This window comes from Acanthaster planci, linkage group LG04 (genome assembly GCF_054643075.1).
Source record: "Acanthaster planci isolate LZ-2023a linkage group LG04, COTS_SCS, whole genome shotgun sequence".
NCBI classification, from domain to species: Eukaryota; Metazoa; Echinodermata; class Asteroidea; order Valvatida; family Acanthasteridae; genus Acanthaster; species Acanthaster planci.
In genome coordinates this window covers 3,889,353-3,908,384 of record NC_141780.1, presented here as the reverse complement: position 1 = coordinate 3,908,384, position 19,032 = coordinate 3,889,353, and the positions used below count along the sequence as shown (strand labels likewise).

Sequence of the window (19,032 nt, the reverse complement as noted above, 5' to 3'; positions counted from 1 at the left end):
AATACTCATCAGGCCTGGTTCTAGCCTTAATTTGTCCTTAAGGCTAGTGTAGTTAGTTTCAGTGTGGTTTAGTTTGTTTGCTTTTATTGCCAGTGATTCTTAAAGAGTAAATTTTCTCATTGTTGATAATATTTATAGAGAAAGCATTTGGTGCATGTGACATCGTATTGATGAGTTCTCTCTCTGTTTTTTACAAAGTTGTCAGCAGCACGTTCTGCTCAAATATTCTTTTACAGTACATGCTAAAAAGATCTTACTTTGGTGTGAGAAGCTGTGTATACCTGCTGTTTCTTCCTTTTTCACTTGGTATCAGTCACTGCCTTGTAAGGTTGTTTTTTTTAATAATAATGTTCAAGTTGTCGCATGTCACCATTTGCTGTGGGCAAACAAGGATGGGTGTAATGTAAATGGCAAAGGACCCCCGACCAGTCTGAATGGGGGTGAGAAACCCTCCCTCCACTCTAGCAACACCCTGTCTGTTTCATAACACCTACGATCTAACACCGGATATGGTCCCAAATACAACATACTACAAATGAAGAGGTCTTTGGTGAATTTCAACATGTAGCGGGTCTTTTCATGGGTTTGGGGGTGGGGGTTGACCGGAATAAAGAGTAAAGGGTGTGGCCCCATCTGCTGCATTGAAATCTTACCAGAGCATCGTGAAGGGGAAAGGCAAAGGGCGCCACCTCCCGCACTCCATTCTCCCCTCCCCGCCACCAAAAAAGGACAAAGGAAAGAAAAATCAAAAGAAACAACAAAGGGAGGAACGGGGAGGAAAATCACTTGTTTACACCGTCGCCTAAGAATTCACCCTTTTCCGTTATCAATTGATTACCAATCATAAATTGATTGTCGGTTTGCTGATAATGAGTGTTTTGCCCCCCCCTCTCTTGGAAAAACAGATCCTGCAGCTGTCTGTGGATGATGATTTAGACCTGAATGGCCGAGCAGGGATGCTGTTATTCTTAAAGCAGTGGCCGCGTACTTATCGCTAGCTAAATAAATGGTGCTCTCCATTTTAGATGCAAGTCTAGTTTCAAGTCACCTTTTTTGTTTTGTCAATCAATAGTTAACCTGTGCACCACCCTGAGCCCCTGCAGAAATGACGGCACCTGCTTCTCAACGACCACAAATAACCAGCCGAGTTACGTCTGCGTGTGTCCTAATGCGTGGATGGGCCCGACATGTGAAGAATTTGGTAAGTTCAGACTAAGTGTCATTCCTCGTCAACAGGGCCTGACACAGAGATCTGATACGTGAGCGTGCGCAATTTTATGCAACCCTCTGCACGAGCCAATCAGAGTTGTTTAGAACTCTGATGTCATTCTGAGGCAGAGATGTGCCACAAGTTTTTATTGTTTGATAGTTGTCAGCTGACCATGCATACTCTGTCATTATTTCAGCTGGGCATATTCATAGGCTCAAGAAGACTGTCTCTGTGGAGAAGCTGTCAGTGGATGGGCGATTCAGTCTTGGAGTGGTACTTTTAAGTTTTAGAGACCCCTGAATCTACTATTGTAGGGCATGTACACACAAAAAATGAACTTATGCCAGCCCAGCTACACGTGAGCATGCCTAACATGTCTGCACAGCTTGCATGGGATACTACAGAGTGTGTGTATTGACATTGCTGTGTTTTCCTTATATGCAATCAAGTATGCCGATGAAGGCATGAAATATGTGACTGCTGATCAATGCAAATTAGAAAGTCAAAGAAGGTTCTCTTGCATGATGAATGGCCGAATATCAGAGTTGTAATGACTCAGAGTCGATGACTTGACTCAAGTCTGACTCAAGTCACATGTTTTGATGACTTGACTTGAGTCCCAGTGGGTAAATGACTTGACTCAACTCAAGTCTCTGCATCCAAATGACATGACTCGACTCGAATCTCTTTTATGAAGACTTGACTCAAGTCTGACTCAAGTCACATGTTTTGGTGACTCGACTTGAGTCTCAGCGGGTAAATGACTTGACTCAACTCAAGTCTCTGCAACCAAATGACATGACTCGACTCGAATCTCTTTTATGAAGACTTGACTCAAGTCTGACTCAAGTCACATGTTTTGGTGACTCCACTCAAGTCCCAGCAGGTAAATGACTTGACTCAACTCAAGTCTCTGCAACCAAATGACATGACTCGACTCGAATCTCTCATGAAGACTTGACTCAAGTCTGACTCAAGTCACATGTTTTGGTAACTCGACTCAAGTCCCAGCGGGTAAATGACTTGACTCAACTCAAGTCTCTGCAACCAAATGACATGACTCGACTCGAATCTCTTTTATGAAGACTTGACTCAAGTCACATGTTTTGGTGACTCGACTTGAGTCCCAGCGGGTAAATGACTTGACTCAACTCAAGTCTCTGCAACCAAATGACATGACTCGACTCGAATCTCTTTTATGAAGACTTGACTCGAGTACAAGCTTATAAGACTCGAGTCTAAACAAATTTAAAGCAAACTCTTTTGGTGAAAAAAATATTTGAAATTGGACTCACAGTGCTGCTCTTATATCAATCGTATTTATTGTATTTTGTTCAAAACTTTGTGACTCAAATTGACTCAAGCTCGGTTCTTGACTCGGCTACACAAAGCGACTTGACTCAACTTCTTGACCTAATGACTCGAGTCACCAAATTTAGTGACTCGTTACAACTCTGCCGAATATGCTCAAATATCATGGATGCTTGTATGCACACTCCAAGCGTCTATTCCATAAACTGGGGTCAAGCCCAGGCTGCACATGAGATTGCCCAAATTGAGACTTTATAATAACCGTGGAAGTCAATCAGTTCAGTAGACGAATGTAGATAACTTATTTGGCAATTGTGGAGTCTTGTGCAATCAAAAAGAAGACAGAAATGAAGTTTGCACCCAGGATGTTTAATTATGAAAAACCAAAAACCAATGCCCCTTCATTTAAAATTCTCCAATAACGTACAGCATGGTACAGTCCTCAGATACAAGTTACATTCAAACGTACGATTTTGCAAGCGTATGATATTCCCCTAAATTGCCCTCATATTTTGTCTTTATTCAAGTTAACTTGTGCCTCACCTTGACCCCTTGTAATAATGGAGGGACGTGCACGCCTACCAGTAATAACAACGTGGCCGGTTACCAGTGTGCCTGTCTGTCTGCTTGGACGGGCCCAAACTGCGAGACGCCAGGTAAGCGTTTCCACCCTGTGACCGTAGCCAAAGTCATGCCATCTCTGCGCACAACAACGGGAAAGTTGTCCGTTTATTGTCCGGCTATTCGGGGGGGACCGCTGAGACTGGGAGGCAGCTGAGACCACCACACGGGCGCAAGGGAATTTTAATTGGGCTTGAGACAAATGACTTTTTATCCCTTCTAAAATTTGCAGAGGTGCTCCACTTTGACTGCAGTTTCAAATGTGACAGTGTGACGGGAGTACTTTTGAAAACAGACTGCGTAGACTTTGCGAATGAAACCATTTCAATATTTGTGCTTTTTGTTCTCAGCCAATCTCTGCAACTCGCTGCCGTGTCAGAATGGAGGTACCTGCACGCCACAGAACACTGGGGGCCAAGCCGCCTACAGCTGTACCTGTCTCTCAGCTTGGACGGGCACTAACTGCCAAACAGCAGGTGAGCCAGCATTGAAATGACTTCAGCCGAGGACCAGCAGTAGGCAGGCATTCATGGGAAGATTTTCGTGGACTGGTCTAACCTGACAGGTCCTTGAATACAGAAAATGATGTTTTTTGGAGGGGGGGAAGTTGAGAAGACCCAACTACCAAGCAGTGATTCAGAGCATTTGGTTAACTATTCAGGCTCAATCGCAGAGTTAAGCTGATCCCCATCTTTGACAGCCTTGTAAAATTTGGGGACTCACATCCAACCCGGGGGAATAAAAAGTTGCCTCAAAGTGCATTTTGGACAACCATAAAACATGATTTTACTTCATTCGTTACATTTTTGATTACCTCCGTTCGTTACAGTGAACGTCTGCGTCCCCGTCTCTCCGTGCCAAAACGGTGCCACCTGCTTACCCGATAATCCCAACAATCAGGCTGGCTTCAGATGCTTCTGTCCAACCAGCTGGACTGGCATCATCTGTGAAATTCCAGGTAGGAAGCTGCGGGGGGAAGTCTAGTAGACCTGTAGTGTGACACCGGCACGACACGTACTGCCGGGGTTTTCCTCATTTGACCAGGTTTTTTTTGTTCGGTCAATTAACCACGGAATCAAGTCTCTAGATTAGGTAGTGAGCGTAGTGGGCACTGTGCCTTGGACCTGTTGAATACACAGGCACAAATCTATTTGTATTAAAGCCTCAGTGCGAGAACCAGTTTGTGAACCAACACACGCATAGTCCATTCATTTGCATAACACTTTCTTGTCCCAAATGACGTCACACTCTGGTACTCTAACTGCAAAAATGGTTCTTGAAAGAGTGTAAAAGCAATCTTTCTTTCACAGTTTCGTGTTTTGTTGGTAACTGATCACCCAAACATTAATACTGATTTTATTTTTGGTTCTGGCTGTCACATTCGTAGTGTCGGGATGCAACAGTAATCCCTGTCAGAATGGAGGCCATTGTATCCCCACCCCTGGCGCATCGGACTACACCTGTGACTGCACTGTAATTCCCGGGGAGCCTTTCATTGGAACATACTGCCAAAATGGTGAGGGAAATTGCCTCCTCTCTCATGGGCCCTGATATTTGCTTTGAAGGTCTCTGGGCATTCGAATTCCTCTTGCCTCGTGATATTTGTTGCAGGAAATGAGATTTATCCACTTTTTTCTGTTCTGGTGGGAAAGCCCGGTTTAACATCTCTCACAGTTATTCATTTCTGCAAAAAAAAAAAAGGTTCAGAGTGAAGAAATTGTGAACAAAATACCTCTTGTGACATCTTCCTGTACAGCTAATCCTTGCTTCAATAACAACGAGTGCTTGAATGGTGGAGTCTGTGGTTATGAGAACGCTGATGCAACTCCAACCATTGTCTGCAACTGTCCGTCCACGCACACTGGTTCACGTTGCGAAATTGGTAAGCACGTCGGCGCACACGATCAGTCTCTTTGCCCGTGATGTAAATAAAGGAGACAGGAGCAATCGAAACCACGACAAGCTCCGTGACATTTTACCTCCAAAAGGTCTATTTCCGGCTCATATGCCAACATCACTATATATTTTAACAATGTACTGGCTACAAGTGTTTTGAAGATGGCAGCACATTCAGCGAGTGGCATAAATGTGAGTCAACAAACACAAGAAAGTTTCCAGACGATCATTGTGTCACATGAAGTCACAAGAAAGAAGAGCTGTAAGATTTGGTTGTGAAAGCACGGACAGTGTACCACGATTTAGGGCCATGTTGTGTATTAGAGCTGTGCAGTGTTAACTTTTTCACAGGATGGCACTTGCGTCGGATTGAGTTCTGTGTTAGTGGCTTGCCAGTGTTTTCAATTGCTCCTTTTCCCCAGCTTGGGGGGGGGCATTGAACCCCAATCCCTCAAAGACATCACATCTAAAGTTTTACGTTTCTCTACTCTTGTTTCCTACATGCAGTCGTTGCCTGTCTCAACCATGGCTGTGTGCGTGGGTCATGCATCCCCCAGGGTGTCTCCTACATCTGTCTGTGCGAACCAGGCTGGGGCGGTGTTCTTTGCGATCAAGGTATGTTCCAAATTTTTTGTTTCAGAACAAAAACATGTAACAGCATTTGTGCGTCTGGTGGGTAGTAATGCCCAACCCTCAATAAAACTTAGCAACATTTTATTTGAAATATTATGAGAAAAAGATGTTTGGGGGTCTGTTTTGTGTTTGTTATTCCCAAAAGTGTGTAAAAAGCCCCCAAAATTTAGCCCAACCCTTCTGAAAGGCCCAAAAGTTTACATAAAACTCCCAATTTTCTGGTCCCCTTAACACCATCGCCCCAAAACTTTTTATTCTTGATTGTCATGACTCAAAAACACTGGGACGAGGGCGAATTCGCTGAAATGGAACACGGATTCATTTCTTGATGCCATTGCTTCAAAATCTGTGCTTCTTTTCCAACAAATGACAGAGTTGCAATGCTTCCAGAACCCATGTGGCAATCACGGCACATGTCGGGAGCTGGGCAACTCCTTCCTGTGCGACTGCGAGGCAAACTACCATGGTACCACCTGCAACATCTGTAAGTGATTTTCTTTCCCAGAAAGCAAACAGTAACACCTGCTCTTCAAACTCTTAAAGACAATAGATAGGTTATGTGTAATTCATTAACTTAAGATTAATATTTCATATCTTAAATCACATTGCTCAAGGTACTGCACAGTTATTACCCCTGCTCATCATGCCAACAGAGTAGTTCTTAGGCCATCTGAGTTCCATAGTAGACGGGTTACTTGCTGCTGTTTGATAAACATGTAACTTAAAACTTGAGAGTGACACAAAAATCTCAACGGAATATCCCCCTCCCCGTTTGGTGTTTGTTTATAGATAACTTTGTAAAGTATTGATCAATTTAATATTTATTCTACGTTGTGATTTTTTTGTTTTTAGTAAGCCCGTGTCTGGCCTCCCCTTGTAACTTTGGGACTTGCTCGGTGATTGCCAATGGAGCGTCGTTCACTTGCAATTGCTTTCCCAACTGGACGGGTGAACGCTGCAACATCAGTATGCATGCCATTCGTTTCATTGTCCCAAACTACCACTTTAGTTCAATAAGCCTCTTGCAGATTGGGGGGGGGGAGGAGTAGGGGTAAGCCCCCCTCCCCCGGAAAAAAAAAGAGCAAAAAACAAAGCAAAATAATTTAGTGATGAACCTCTTTGCTAGACATGCACAGTCTTAGGAAACGACTGGATGAATTTAGCCCGTCCAAAAGGACCATATGGAAATTGAAATGCTCATATCCGTTTTCTCAGTTACATCCAAACTTAGACATTTTCAAGGTTAAATTATGACAATGTTGACAAGTTCTAAATACCAGACCCCTAAAATTTGTCAAGTCGAAAATTTCCCTTCCTCTGTCAGCTGGTTTTGGTTTTCAAAAGTATACTTAATTATTTCAGTGAATCTTTGAGGCATTAACAAGGCATTAAGGTAGGACCCGGGCATTATTGAATGCTAAAAAAGCTTCCTGACAGCAACTGTGGTTGTTATTTCAAAGTGCATCTATGGGTGCTGCCTACTTTACTCTCTGTCTTCTTTTCAAGGATTGACTTTGACACTCGGTGTCTGTAAATTTCCTAGAATAACAAAATTTGATATCAAAGCCACCTCTCTTTTCCACAGCTGTCATGTGCAACCCCAACCCTTGCCTGAATGGAGGACGGTGCAATGCCGCCCCAGATGGATCCAGCTTTGACTGCACCTGTCTGCCGGGCTATTCAGGATCTTTGTGCGACATAGGTACACTGGATACATGGACGAAATTGTGTGCAGTGAACTTTGAGGGCGGTGTTGAAAGGGCCAACTTTGTGACTCTGTGGAAGTTGATAGCCACAGCTCCACCTCTCCTCCAACCCTGACCTTCCAAAATTACCCTGAGAGATCTCCTGGAGACCCCTTCCCACGGATTCATAACTACCCCATTTCTACCCTCCCTGCTCCAAGAAAATTGGAGTCTTCCAAATTGAAGGTGTCTCATGGGAGTCCAAATAGTGACAGAGTGCCTTGATCATACTGATGTGAGGGACATGTTTCAGGTGCATCGTCACCGCAAGTTGCTGATAGATAGTGCTGGTCACTTGCATGAAAGTTTGCATTGGGGGGGTGGGGAGAGTGAAAATAAAATGAAACTCAAGGACGCTGCCATTTACATCTGAGGGTGATCACTGCTTGCTCATTTTGCATCGTGCAACACCAAACTTGTCATCTCTTTTCAAAAGCAAATTGTACAAATAAACTAGTGCACATTATTTTCTGATGTGAATTTGATTCATTTGGTCTGGTTTCTGTCCTCACTTAGTGGATCCTTGTGTACGCCAACCTTGCCTCAACAGCGGTCAGTGTATCCCCGGCAATTTCAACAGCTTCTCCTGTGTCTGTCAACCAGGCTACCGGGGCGATTTTTGCCAGGATGGTATGTCTCAGTTTAGTTTACTGATTGTCTCATCTTGTTGGTCGGGAGTGTCAGCTTTTCTTAATTCAAATTTTCATGATGGTCTTGTATTATTGGTGTTGAATTTGAAATGTTTGTAACTTCCTAAGGCCTGAGCTTTAAGGGTGGAACTTGATTCCAAAGTAGTGGTTGAACTATATAAAGGGTGCATACCTTCCTCGTCCCCTTAATTATCCCCCCCCCCCTTCGTGCCCCTCTTTTTTTCACACACCCCTTCTTTCTTACCCCAATGCAAATATCGTAGGCGAAGTTAAGGCTTGTGCATTGTTGAGTACTGTGAGAAGACCTAATGGGCACTCCCCTCTCCAGAATATAAAAACCCCCCATGCCCCTTGCAAATTAGACCCCATGGTCATGCACATTTTGGAAGCAATGTGCGTACTGTACAAGGCATGATTCAGTTTGATCCATGATGAAATACAATTCAGCTTCGTCTCGCCGTCACGACTAGGTGTCAGATGATTGTAGAAATAACGGTAAGTCACAAGTTCCTTCACAAGTTCAGTCACAAGTCCAGTCACAAGTCCCTTCACAAGTCCAGTCACAAGTCCCTTCACAAGTCCAGTCAAAGGCATGCTTAGTCTGCCACAGTTCGTTTAAAGAGTTTGATACTTGGTCTCAGACTGAATGGCTTGCAATGGGTCGACTACAGTACTGACCTAGTGTACTTCCTAGTTTACTCTCTCTCTCTGCAGCTCTACATTTGATTACTTCACAGCTCATCCAGTGTTCTCCTGTACTCTTGACTTACGTTGTTCCTCTGTTTCCCATTTTAAGACTCAATTCTGGGTCTGACACTTTCACCTCTACACAGTATCCATTTTTATAACCAACACACCCCTCTGGTGGTTTATAATGTGTTATCTTGCAAATTGCATGTAACGTTGGATGAATCTTGTAATTCATCTGCATTGGTGGCTTACGCCCTTCTGCCATTGTTGCACTATAGCTGAAATGTGTTTTCTGTCGTGTTCTTGCCCTGTTGTTTGCTGTGTTTGTTTTGCAACAATTAAGCACTCCATGCTAACAACTGAGTAGGCACAGACATGTACATGACGGGAAACACAGTGTAGCTACAGCGCAGCAACGGCAGAAGTATGCAAGTATGTAGGTCAAAGCATATTCGAGATAATGTGTAACATAATGCAAGATGGATAATGCAAGATTCGATCAAAAAGTAACACAGAGAGGCTTGATGCAAGATGGCAGATACGGAACACCACACTCCCCATGCAACAGACTTAAAGTGCCATTTTTTTGCATTTTCACAGCCAGCATAACCTATTATCATCACAATGACGACATCACCTCCTTTCCACACAGAGGACACCCACTCTCATAACTCTACTTCTACACCCGATCCTGTTCACATCCCCTCCCCTTCGCCCAGATTGAAATGCCACTTTTCCCCCAGTGTGCTGTCAACACACAATGGACTCTCATTATACAAACTCGCTTATGATGAAATTCTATTCATAAGGAACAGAAATGATCATTCCTGACTAAATTTGCATGTTTCTGAGGGGAAATGTTCACGCAGAAGGGACCCAGATATTAAACACAAATGAATTCATCAACCCAGAAGCATGGGAAAGTTTTCTTTTTACTGCAAAGACAAGTTGTGTTTGTGTGTGCGAAAGTTGGTGCTCCGTTTACTCTGAAATTCACATACAAGGAGCATTTTGGCAATGTACCACAGGCTTCGCACTAACTAGAGTGGACTGGACTGATTTATCCATACGCTCTCCCCTCCCCATATTCTTATTCATGAATCCATGACTGACATGATATCTCTTTCTCTTTCTCGTCATTCCACTCATTTCAGTCGACCCTTGTCTCCCCACTAACCCATGTCAAAATGGCGCTCAGTGTACGCTCTCCGTCGACGGCTTCAGTCCGCGGTGTACCTGCATCAATGGGTACAGTGGCTCATTCTGCGAGATAGGCAAGTTGATATTCATACGGTATTCCTACCAAACTTGAATCAGGGGCACCTGTGAAACCACATGATATAACCATGAGTTAACTCTTATCAGACTTCTTGCCTGCATGTGTTTGTCAGAGTTATGAATGATCTATATCTGAGTTAGACCGATGAAACTGTGGTCAAAGTGCCATCATGTGACCTCACCAGGGGTGCATTTGAGTAGCTTCCATATTTGGGTACCCGATGTGGGTATGGCCGCGTGCACTGTGTAAGCTGGACTACGGGACAGAGGTTGAACCCAAGTCAACTTGTGGAAGCTACTCGAACACGCACCCAGCCATTACCGTACATGCAGGCTTGTCATGTAAGAAAGCTCATCACGCTGGTCTTAAATATTTGAAAGAGTCAACGAGCCCAACCATTGTCAACTAGCACGTGAGTGAAGCAAAGAGTTGAGACAACAGCAGAGCAGTCAACACACAGTCTTGGGTCAGGATTTTTACCCAAGCAAAACTCCTTGATAGCAACGAGTGCACAATGCTTGAGCTAGGTAAAACTAAAGTCAAGAATTTTCCGTTTTGCGGAAAATCCATGAAAATCGTGGATTTCGGGGTAGAAAGCGGAAAACGCAATCCTCGGTAAACAAAATAAATAAAACTAATAAATATTTTTGATCATTTCTCTACAATTAATCAAATAAATATGAACCACAATCAGAAATGACAACTCATTTTCACTGTTTAACTCATTTTGAAAGTAACATTTGGTAGCGTTTCCCCCCCCTGTTTTTCCTTTGCGATATCGCAGAAATTGGTATTGATTTCCTCCGGCTCCGCACTGCGGAGATCACACCGGTCCCCGTTCCCGACATATAGCCCAGACGTCTCACGGCATATGAATAAATCAATGGGGATGGGGACCAGTCCAAGATTACAGTGGCATGGTGCGTGTAGGCCCTACATGTATCAATATGCCAAAGATACCTGTAGATGTACGGTAAACGTAGACCTACAGGACACGGAAATATGTACAGTCACATACAGTTTTTGTACATGAAATTTAGAAAGCAGAAGAAAGCAGAATTCAACTTCCAGAAAACAGAAAATTCTTGACTTTAGGTAAAACTAGACGTTTGTCAAACTTGTGGTAAACTTCTGGACAGTCAGACTCCTTTTTCTTTTACTTTCTGTCTTCATTTCTTTGATCTGGAAAGTTAAGTTGATTCATACCAATTCATACAATATTCTCCACAGGTATCTGCTCGTCTGCACCATGCCAGAACAACGGTATCTGTACACAAGTTGGCAGCTCATTTAGGTGTCAGTGTCCAGCAGACTTTACCGGGACCAGGTGTGAAACAAGTGAGTGAGAAGTCACCAGAACTTTTGGCGAACATTTCTTAAGATTTTGATCTCTAGCTGTTCTGTGGTGCCCTGTGAGACACCCCAGTGAATGGAAAAAGTGCCTTTGTTTGTCTTTCAGTGGATCAATCACATCTACTTCTGTAGGGAGTATGTATCCCACGCCAAGCGGCGGTCCTTAGAATGCCCTTTTCCGAAGTTTTCCGTGTATTTGCACTGAAGGTCTGGCTTCTTGAATGCTCAACACCTTGTCAGGATTTTTGCCTGTCCCTTTTCCCCTCTTCCCCTACAAATGTACGTCCACACCCTCTGACAAACTCCATTCGGATTCTTCTTCATTGAGCAAGGACGGATCCAGCATCAAGTTTTCAAGGGTGGGGGTCATCAAACTTGTTGAGGGGAGACAAAAATTTCAGAACTTTCTAAGTTACCTTTGATAGCCTTTCTGAGGGTCAAGGCTTCATTATGGTGCTTTTTATGCACTTCTGGAAGGCAGGAAAAGGAATAAACCAACGAATGTTTGCGGGTCCAGTAAGCAACGATAATGTTCTGTAATCTGCATTGTGAGTCTGTTGGCACTGAAATGCACCATATAAATGTGCCATATAAATGTGCCATATAAATGCACCATATAAATGCGCCATATAAATGCGCCATATAAATGCACCATATAAATGCACCATATAAATGCACCATATAAATGCGCTATATAAATGTGCCATATAAATGCACCGTATAAATGCGCCGTATAAATGCACCATATAAATGCACCATATAAATGTGCCATATAAATGCGCCATATAAATGTGCCATATAAATGTGCCATATAAATGCGCCATATAAATGCGCCATATAAATGCGCCATATAAGTGTGCCATATAAATGTGCCATATTAATGTACCATATAAATGTGCCATATTATTAGTAAGCTCACCATTGCTTTTCATGTCAATTTCAATTCAGTCTCAGTGACATTCATTTTCTCCGGCAAAATACAGATGCTAACAATATATGAGAGAAAAAGGCCACTAGAGGTGGCAAAAGCAAAGCTTGTGTCAGGCATGCCATTACAAGAAACAAACAAGACAATACGGAACAAACTACCAACAGGGAAAATATTACACATATACAAAATGAGCATCAAATAAAAATAACAGTGAATGAGAGGGCTACAGCAAGGGGTCACATCTACTTGATTACACATCAAACTAGGACCCTGGAGACCGGGACGTGTTGTTGAAATGGCAAAAACCTATTGTTTAAATGCCCAGTTGTACAACCTCTCAGTTGAAAATGCCTCTCCTCTTGCCACCCCCCCTGCCCCAGATCTCAACAGCCTATGCAATAGCCAGCCCTGTAAGAATGGCGGATGGTGCTACGACGACGAATCCCGCGGCTACGTGTGCACCTGCTTAGTAGGTTACAGCGGGAGAGACTGCGAAGTTGGTAAGGCCCTGTAATTGTACCCTATTTAGGAACACCACCTGATGGTCGCAACCCTTGCTTTGCCGTATAAAGTGTGTCTCTGCTTAACGCGATTGCCGTGCATGGATGAGGGGGATGTCCCTTTGTTAACTGGTGACTGCAAGCATGCATTTTTATCACTGTTTTCTCAAAGGGACAGACGTGTCAAGTTTTTGACTAGCAGTGCATTTTTAGGCAACCTCAAGATAAACTTCCCTTGTTTAAAATTTAAAGCCAAATGTGATTCTTTTGAAATTTGATGATGCACCAGTCATTAAAGTGAAATAATAAGTAATTTAGCACAAAGTAAAGAATAAAGACACCCATCTCTTTGTAAAAAAAACAAAAAAGGACAAATTGAGTTGATCTACATTTCAACTCTTCTGCATTTTGTTTATTGCTGTAAGAATAGGGCCTTTTATTCACACGCTCGTTGCTGATAATTTAACAAAGACTGAACATCCCTTTGTGAAATGTAAATTGTAGCTTTCCTACATCTACACTCTTCCATGTAGTGGGGATTTGTGCTTGTTCAAGGGGCCAGTCAGACATCTTACCTAAATCATTCCAATTAATCACATTGACAGTTTGCACTTTACTCATGAAAAGTTGGGGTGGAACATTTTTGAATGAGAAAGCAGCTAGGACATATCCGTGCTCATTAGAAGTTTCTACCATTGCTGCTGCTCCTGGAGAGGTCGAGCATTTAACAGCCGACTTTCACGTTAGAGACCAAAATAAAGAAATTAGACAAAATACTGTGGGAAGAGTTAACAAACTCAGGGAGGGACTCAAATTTCACCCTTGGTGGGATTCGAACCTGGGTTTCAGCAATAGAACTCAAGGCAAGTTTCCCTTGTGCTGGACGAACACTGTGGACTCATGCTGGAAGCGTTCTGATTTGGCTGTGAGTGAATTCTGTGCCCATTTTTCTTTCCCAATATCAGGAGAGTTCTCGTGTGACCCAAATCCCTGCAAGAACAATGGTCTTTGCACCACTGAGCCTGGGTCCACTTACAAGTGCACATGCAGGGGAAGTTTTACCGGACGGAATTGTGATGTCTGTAAGTGATCTCGGTTTTTATATTGAGGATATTTCTGTTGGTTTTTGTTTTGTTGTAAAGTTTTCATTTTGATTTTGAGGTTCTGTATGCCCAGTTGGGTTTCGATAAGATTACTCTCAAAATGTTTACTCATTATAGCTTTACCGGTGATTTACAAATAGAATGCTTGTCATCATTTAGATCTTTTCAAACCAGTGTTGTAGTCGAGACCATCACAAGACCAGAGACAGGACCATTTACAAGACCAGTTACAAGTAACAGGGTGAACAGTGAGAGGAATGCTTCTGGCGTAGTTCAGTCAACTAGCTTGTGACTTGAATTCAGACTAGGGATCTTGTGTTGGTCTTGAAGGGGTCCTGTGTTGGTCTGGTTGGGGTCTAGTGTTGGTCTGGTTGGGGTCTTGTGTTGGTCTGGTTGGGGTCTTGTTGTGATGGTCTTGTGATAGCCTTGAGGGGTCTTCTGATGGTCTTGTGAAGGTTCTTGTGATGGTCCTGAGGGGTCTTGTGATGGTTGTAATGGTCTTTTGATGTTTTTGAGGGGTGTTGTGATGGTCTTGAGGGGTCTTGTGATAGTTTTTAGGGTCTTGTGATCCTCTTGTCAGTCTGCAACACTGACTCAAACTCTATTGGAGCATATACTGCTAAGAAAGATATTCTTTTATTTCTTAATCAACGCAAAACAAATTTTAAAGAGCAATGCTACTGTAAAACAAATTTTCTTGTTTTGCTCAAATGAAAAGATTACAGTGGTATTGAGAAGGTGAAAATTTTTTTCCAGAAATAAAACTCTTTTCCCATATGAGAAGTTTGCCTTTACTGACATTAAGGGGTGAGTGGGTTTTTAAAATTTTGACAGTCATGGGCCCCCAGAGCTGCACGGTCAACGTATGCAGAAACGGCGGCACCTGCAGCATCAGCAACCAGGGGGTAGTTACCTGCACCTGTCCACCTCGTTACACTGGTGCCACCTGCCAAACACGTGAGTGCATGCTAATCTGAGGAGAAGCCAGGTTGGCATCGGGTTGGGAGTCAGGTTTAGGTAGTGGTGTATTCCTTGCCTGTTACTGCCGTGGCCCAGGTTTGCTTCCTGGCCCTGTCACATAAATTGGGTTTTATGTGCCTACGTGATTCTGTGGGTTTTGTCAAGAATATTCCTCTGGGGTTTTCCTCCCACCTCTAAAACTGTAACTACTTCTCATTTTTTCCCCTCTACAAGTTTCTGCAGGCTTATGAGCCACAGTGCCTCCGGTACCTTCCAAGAGTCCTTGGTTTCATTACTAGAAATGTTTTTAAAGGGCCTAATAATATCAGGGTCACTACTGTGGTTGTGCCGCACTCTCACTTACCACATTTAAATTGAGTGTTGTCCGATCCCATGGCTCATGAGTTTGAAAATACTCATTAGCTTATAACCAAAAAGGCACCAGAACACCTTTTAAAAAGTTGGCCCAAAAATTCAATATGTTTAAAAGAAACTCAAAGATTCATTGTCAAGGGTTTTATTGAAAATGTGCATTTCACATATCCTTTAATCCATCCCTGGTGCTCGCTGCCATCAGCCACAATTGTGACCTCAGTTGCAAGTTTGCATGATATGGCCTCCACAACACTGTAACCAGGAGGTTGTGGAAGCACACTACCCTTCCCAACTTCTCGGATTTGTCTCCTCCCAACACCTGCCATTCCTTGCTTTTCTTCCATTCCTTCTCTTTGCAGAGATTCCCGTACCTCCTGGAGGTTCTGCTAGCACGGTTATGACCTCCTGGCTGCTGATAACGGGAGCGATGCTACTGGCCTGGCTTCTCCATTGGTAATCAGACAGAGGCTTGGATTGGTTGTAGTTGAGTGGGAGGGGGAGGAGCATGAGTCACCGGGGGGGGGGAGTTTTTTGTTTGATTCTTTTCATGTATAAATCACTTGTTTTGCACTACTTAATCCATTAGAATTACATAGAACAATTTTCATATTCACTTCTGGGCAATTTCAGACCAGAAATTTTCAACGTATGACAGGATCGTAGCATAAGAATGTGACATGTTGATGTCAGGCTATAACCCTTCAAGATCAAAGTTGAGAGCAAGGTTGAAAGGAAGGCTGAAGAATAAACAGGGAAAATGACCTTTGGCTAAAATCAGCTGCTGTGGTGATCATTATTTTCCGCACATTGTTGAATAATGGCTGTCCTTGTTTTTCTCAGTTTTTCTCGAATAGAGGTTTTACAGTTTGAAAATCTGCTGTCCCTGTAGTTTCCCTGCATTTTTTTCAAATTGTATGGATACAGAGGCTAACAAATCATATACAGAGGCTAACAAATTATAAAAGCCGGGAATGTTGCATAAAGGCTTCATAATTCTCAAATATTATTGGAAACTGGGACAACTTCTCAAAAAAGAATATAATGTATTATCGTTTTAAGCAGATGTTGAGAATTGGTAGGCACTTTAATACATGTATCTCTATGCTGCCAATTTAGCTGAAATTTGACACAACTCGTTGAGTACTGATAGCTAGTAAAGGAAAAATTTTTATGATGAATGTAACATAAGAACTGCAAATATAACTCAGATTGCACATTTGTGCAAAATAAACTTCTTCCATGAAGCCTGCCTGCTGTGTTGATGTTACACATGTATTTGATAAATAGATGTCGCTCCTTGTTCGAAAGAGGGCTCCCTTCAGATAGACGTATCTGGAGCTGTGGTCGAGAGTTATTGTCCTAACGACAGTTCATTTTCATTCCATTGTATGATGTACATGAAAGCATGTAAAGGTGGTTACGTTGTGAAGAGAATAGTAAATATTTACCGCGTGTAGATGTACTAGGGTTAAAATTCACTGAATTGCTGGGGGGGGGGTTTCATGAAGTTTCATCGAGTAAAAACTGATAGAAATGATGGAAATTATACCAGAGCTTCTCATTAGAGTTAATATTTGGTTTTGCATAACAATGTATTTTGGTAGTCAATATTCAGGGTTTTATGGTCCGTCGATAAAAAAAAGAAAAAATTAATAACCGTCAATTAAAAAACATGTATGTTTGTACAGAGACTTTGTCTTTGATTCTTAATATATACTGATTTGGTAAAATGCTTTCAATGGTTAATAATTTGGAGTTTGTATATTTTTGCATAATCACAACTGATGTGTAGCATTGATATTCCATTCAAAAATGGACCGGTATCTAAACTTACAGTCAAACGGGACTGCAGGAGAAGAATTGGAATTGTATTAAATGGAATAGCTACAGGTTTGCAGACTAACATTATGATTAAGTCATCCCTTTGATGTCCAGTCGTCACTTTGGGTCCCTTTTATAAAAGGGGGCTAGACTGGCAAGCTTTGGCTACTTAAACGAACTGTCTTGCAACAGCTTAGCAACCCTACATAGTATATAACGAGGTTGGAGAGTCTGTTTTGCAAGTGCAGCCTCGCTCCTGAGGTTCTGTGCCAAACGACATACCACCGTTGGACGGGTATAGGGAGATTATGTGTCTCGTGTTTGAATGAATAGAATCAGATCACGCAATTACAAACACGTCGATGTTGTAGTCGACGAAAGCAACGACTGACTCGTCGGACTGAATGACAGTGACGTGTCTTGAATTTTGTATCGTTTGCTTATTTTGTTATTTGGTTGGAAATGTGTCAAGGTACTTTTTGGGTTTTTTATACAAAATATATATGCATTATTGTTTGTTAGATTTTTTGTAATCAACTGTATTAAAGTATAATTTTGACCAAACTGCTTTCTGGTGTTAATTTTTTAATTGTATTAATCCTCCATCATTTTATTATTATTATTTTTTATTTTTCACTGGCGTGGCCAAAAGCCAAATCCAGTGAAAAGTGCATCCATTAAAAAAAATTGAACAAGGTTCATTATTAAAAAATAACCAAGTTCGAATTAATTACAACCCATCAATACCAACTTAAAGGTAAAAATGGACAAACAGACATTCCAAATTACTGAAAAGCACACAAATTTCCCATTAAAAAACAGATTTGAATACATGTACTTGACAGAATACCATTTGAAAACCACGCTAATGACCGATTGATAATCAGACACATTAATATTGCATTGGGGAAGGATCAAAATTATCCATCAAGTTAATTACCAAAATACGGCACATGGCTGTTTCTGAACCTGGAAGTCTTGGTTCGCAGCCGGGAAGCATGCATTACGCAGGCTGCTGAAATGACACTCCAATCTGGTTGGAGGGCGGGGAGAAGGTCCTCAGGACGGTAAGTACCTCTCTTTGTGTGTCGCCGTCATTATGACGAACTGTATTTCGTAAGAACAACTAACGTCGTGTTAGCACAGGCGAGAACGAAAATACACTTTATGACGGGATGGGAGAGAATAGATACTCGAAAGGCGCCCCCTGAAGTTTCCATGTGTGTTTTCTTCATTCTTGGTCAAAGCTTGATGGGTTTTGTCTCCTTGTTGCAGGAGATTATGCGGCGGTGAGATAAGTTCCAGTATCCCCTACCCAGCCCCGCCCCTCATCTACTATCATATAGCCCCCTTCTCCCTGTGTATTGGCTACACATCGCTACACTCGGCAAACTTGGAACCATCCTCATCCCGTCCATGCCGGATATCTCATATGCAGCAAGGTATGAGACGGAGAGAACCCCCCCCCTGCTTTGTGTTGGTCATTGTCTCGCAGGAATCTGGGGAATTCCTTTCAGACATCTTGGGGGGGATGTGTTAAGTAACAATAGTCTGGAATGTGTATAGGGATTGGACATATTGGGGGGTATTTTTATACTTTGGTAGGGCAATTTGGACAGGGAAAAATGATGCATATACCATCCTTTCCGTTTCGCCCTCTTTTTAGGGACCGAAAGCGACATTTTAGAAACGGTACTGCCACCGGGGGGGGGGCACGGACGAAAACAAATGGATAATCGTATGGGGGATCCATTTCGCCCTTTCGACCCAAAACCTTGATGTGTCATCTCTACCTTCTCCCCACCTCTAAACTCTCTTGGTTTTGTTACAGATCGGTTGACATGGCGAGGGGGGTACAACACAGTCAAGTTTATATTTTTCTGAGATCATGGAAGTCGACGTCACTGGATTGACGCATTTATTTAATTCATGTTGCAGTATTTTCTTGTAATAT

General features: G+C 42.5%; 1 protein-coding gene across 2 annotated transcripts in view; it reads left to right on the top strand.

The window, feature by feature from the left end:
* Positions 1-17,642, top strand: part of LOC110974239 (uncharacterized) — a 29,320-nt gene extending 11,678 nt beyond the window's left edge. For both annotated transcript variants that reach the window (XM_022225735.2, XM_087135214.1), the window contains exons 9-25: positions 1,073-1,201; positions 3,049-3,177; positions 3,493-3,618; positions 3,972-4,100; positions 4,530-4,658; positions 4,899-5,024; positions 5,546-5,653; positions 6,045-6,155; positions 6,524-6,637; positions 7,257-7,373; positions 7,933-8,046; positions 9,911-10,030; positions 11,266-11,373; positions 12,700-12,819; positions 13,785-13,901; positions 14,757-14,879; positions 15,617-17,642. In XM_022225735.2, the coding sequence (XP_022081427.2) occupies positions 1,073-1,201; positions 3,049-3,177; positions 3,493-3,618; positions 3,972-4,100; positions 4,530-4,658; positions 4,899-5,024; positions 5,546-5,653; positions 6,045-6,155; positions 6,524-6,637; positions 7,257-7,373; positions 7,933-8,046; positions 9,911-10,030; positions 11,266-11,373; positions 12,700-12,819; positions 13,785-13,901; positions 14,757-14,879; positions 15,617-15,714 (2,018 nt within the window). In that variant the 3' untranslated portion in view covers positions 15,715-17,642. The remainder of the gene's footprint in view (positions 1-1,072; positions 1,202-3,048; positions 3,178-3,492; positions 3,619-3,971; positions 4,101-4,529; positions 4,659-4,898; positions 5,025-5,545; positions 5,654-6,044; positions 6,156-6,523; positions 6,638-7,256; positions 7,374-7,932; positions 8,047-9,910; positions 10,031-11,265; positions 11,374-12,699; positions 12,820-13,784; positions 13,902-14,756; positions 14,880-15,616) is intronic.
* The last annotated feature ends 1,390 nt before the right edge of the window (positions 17,643-19,032 follow it).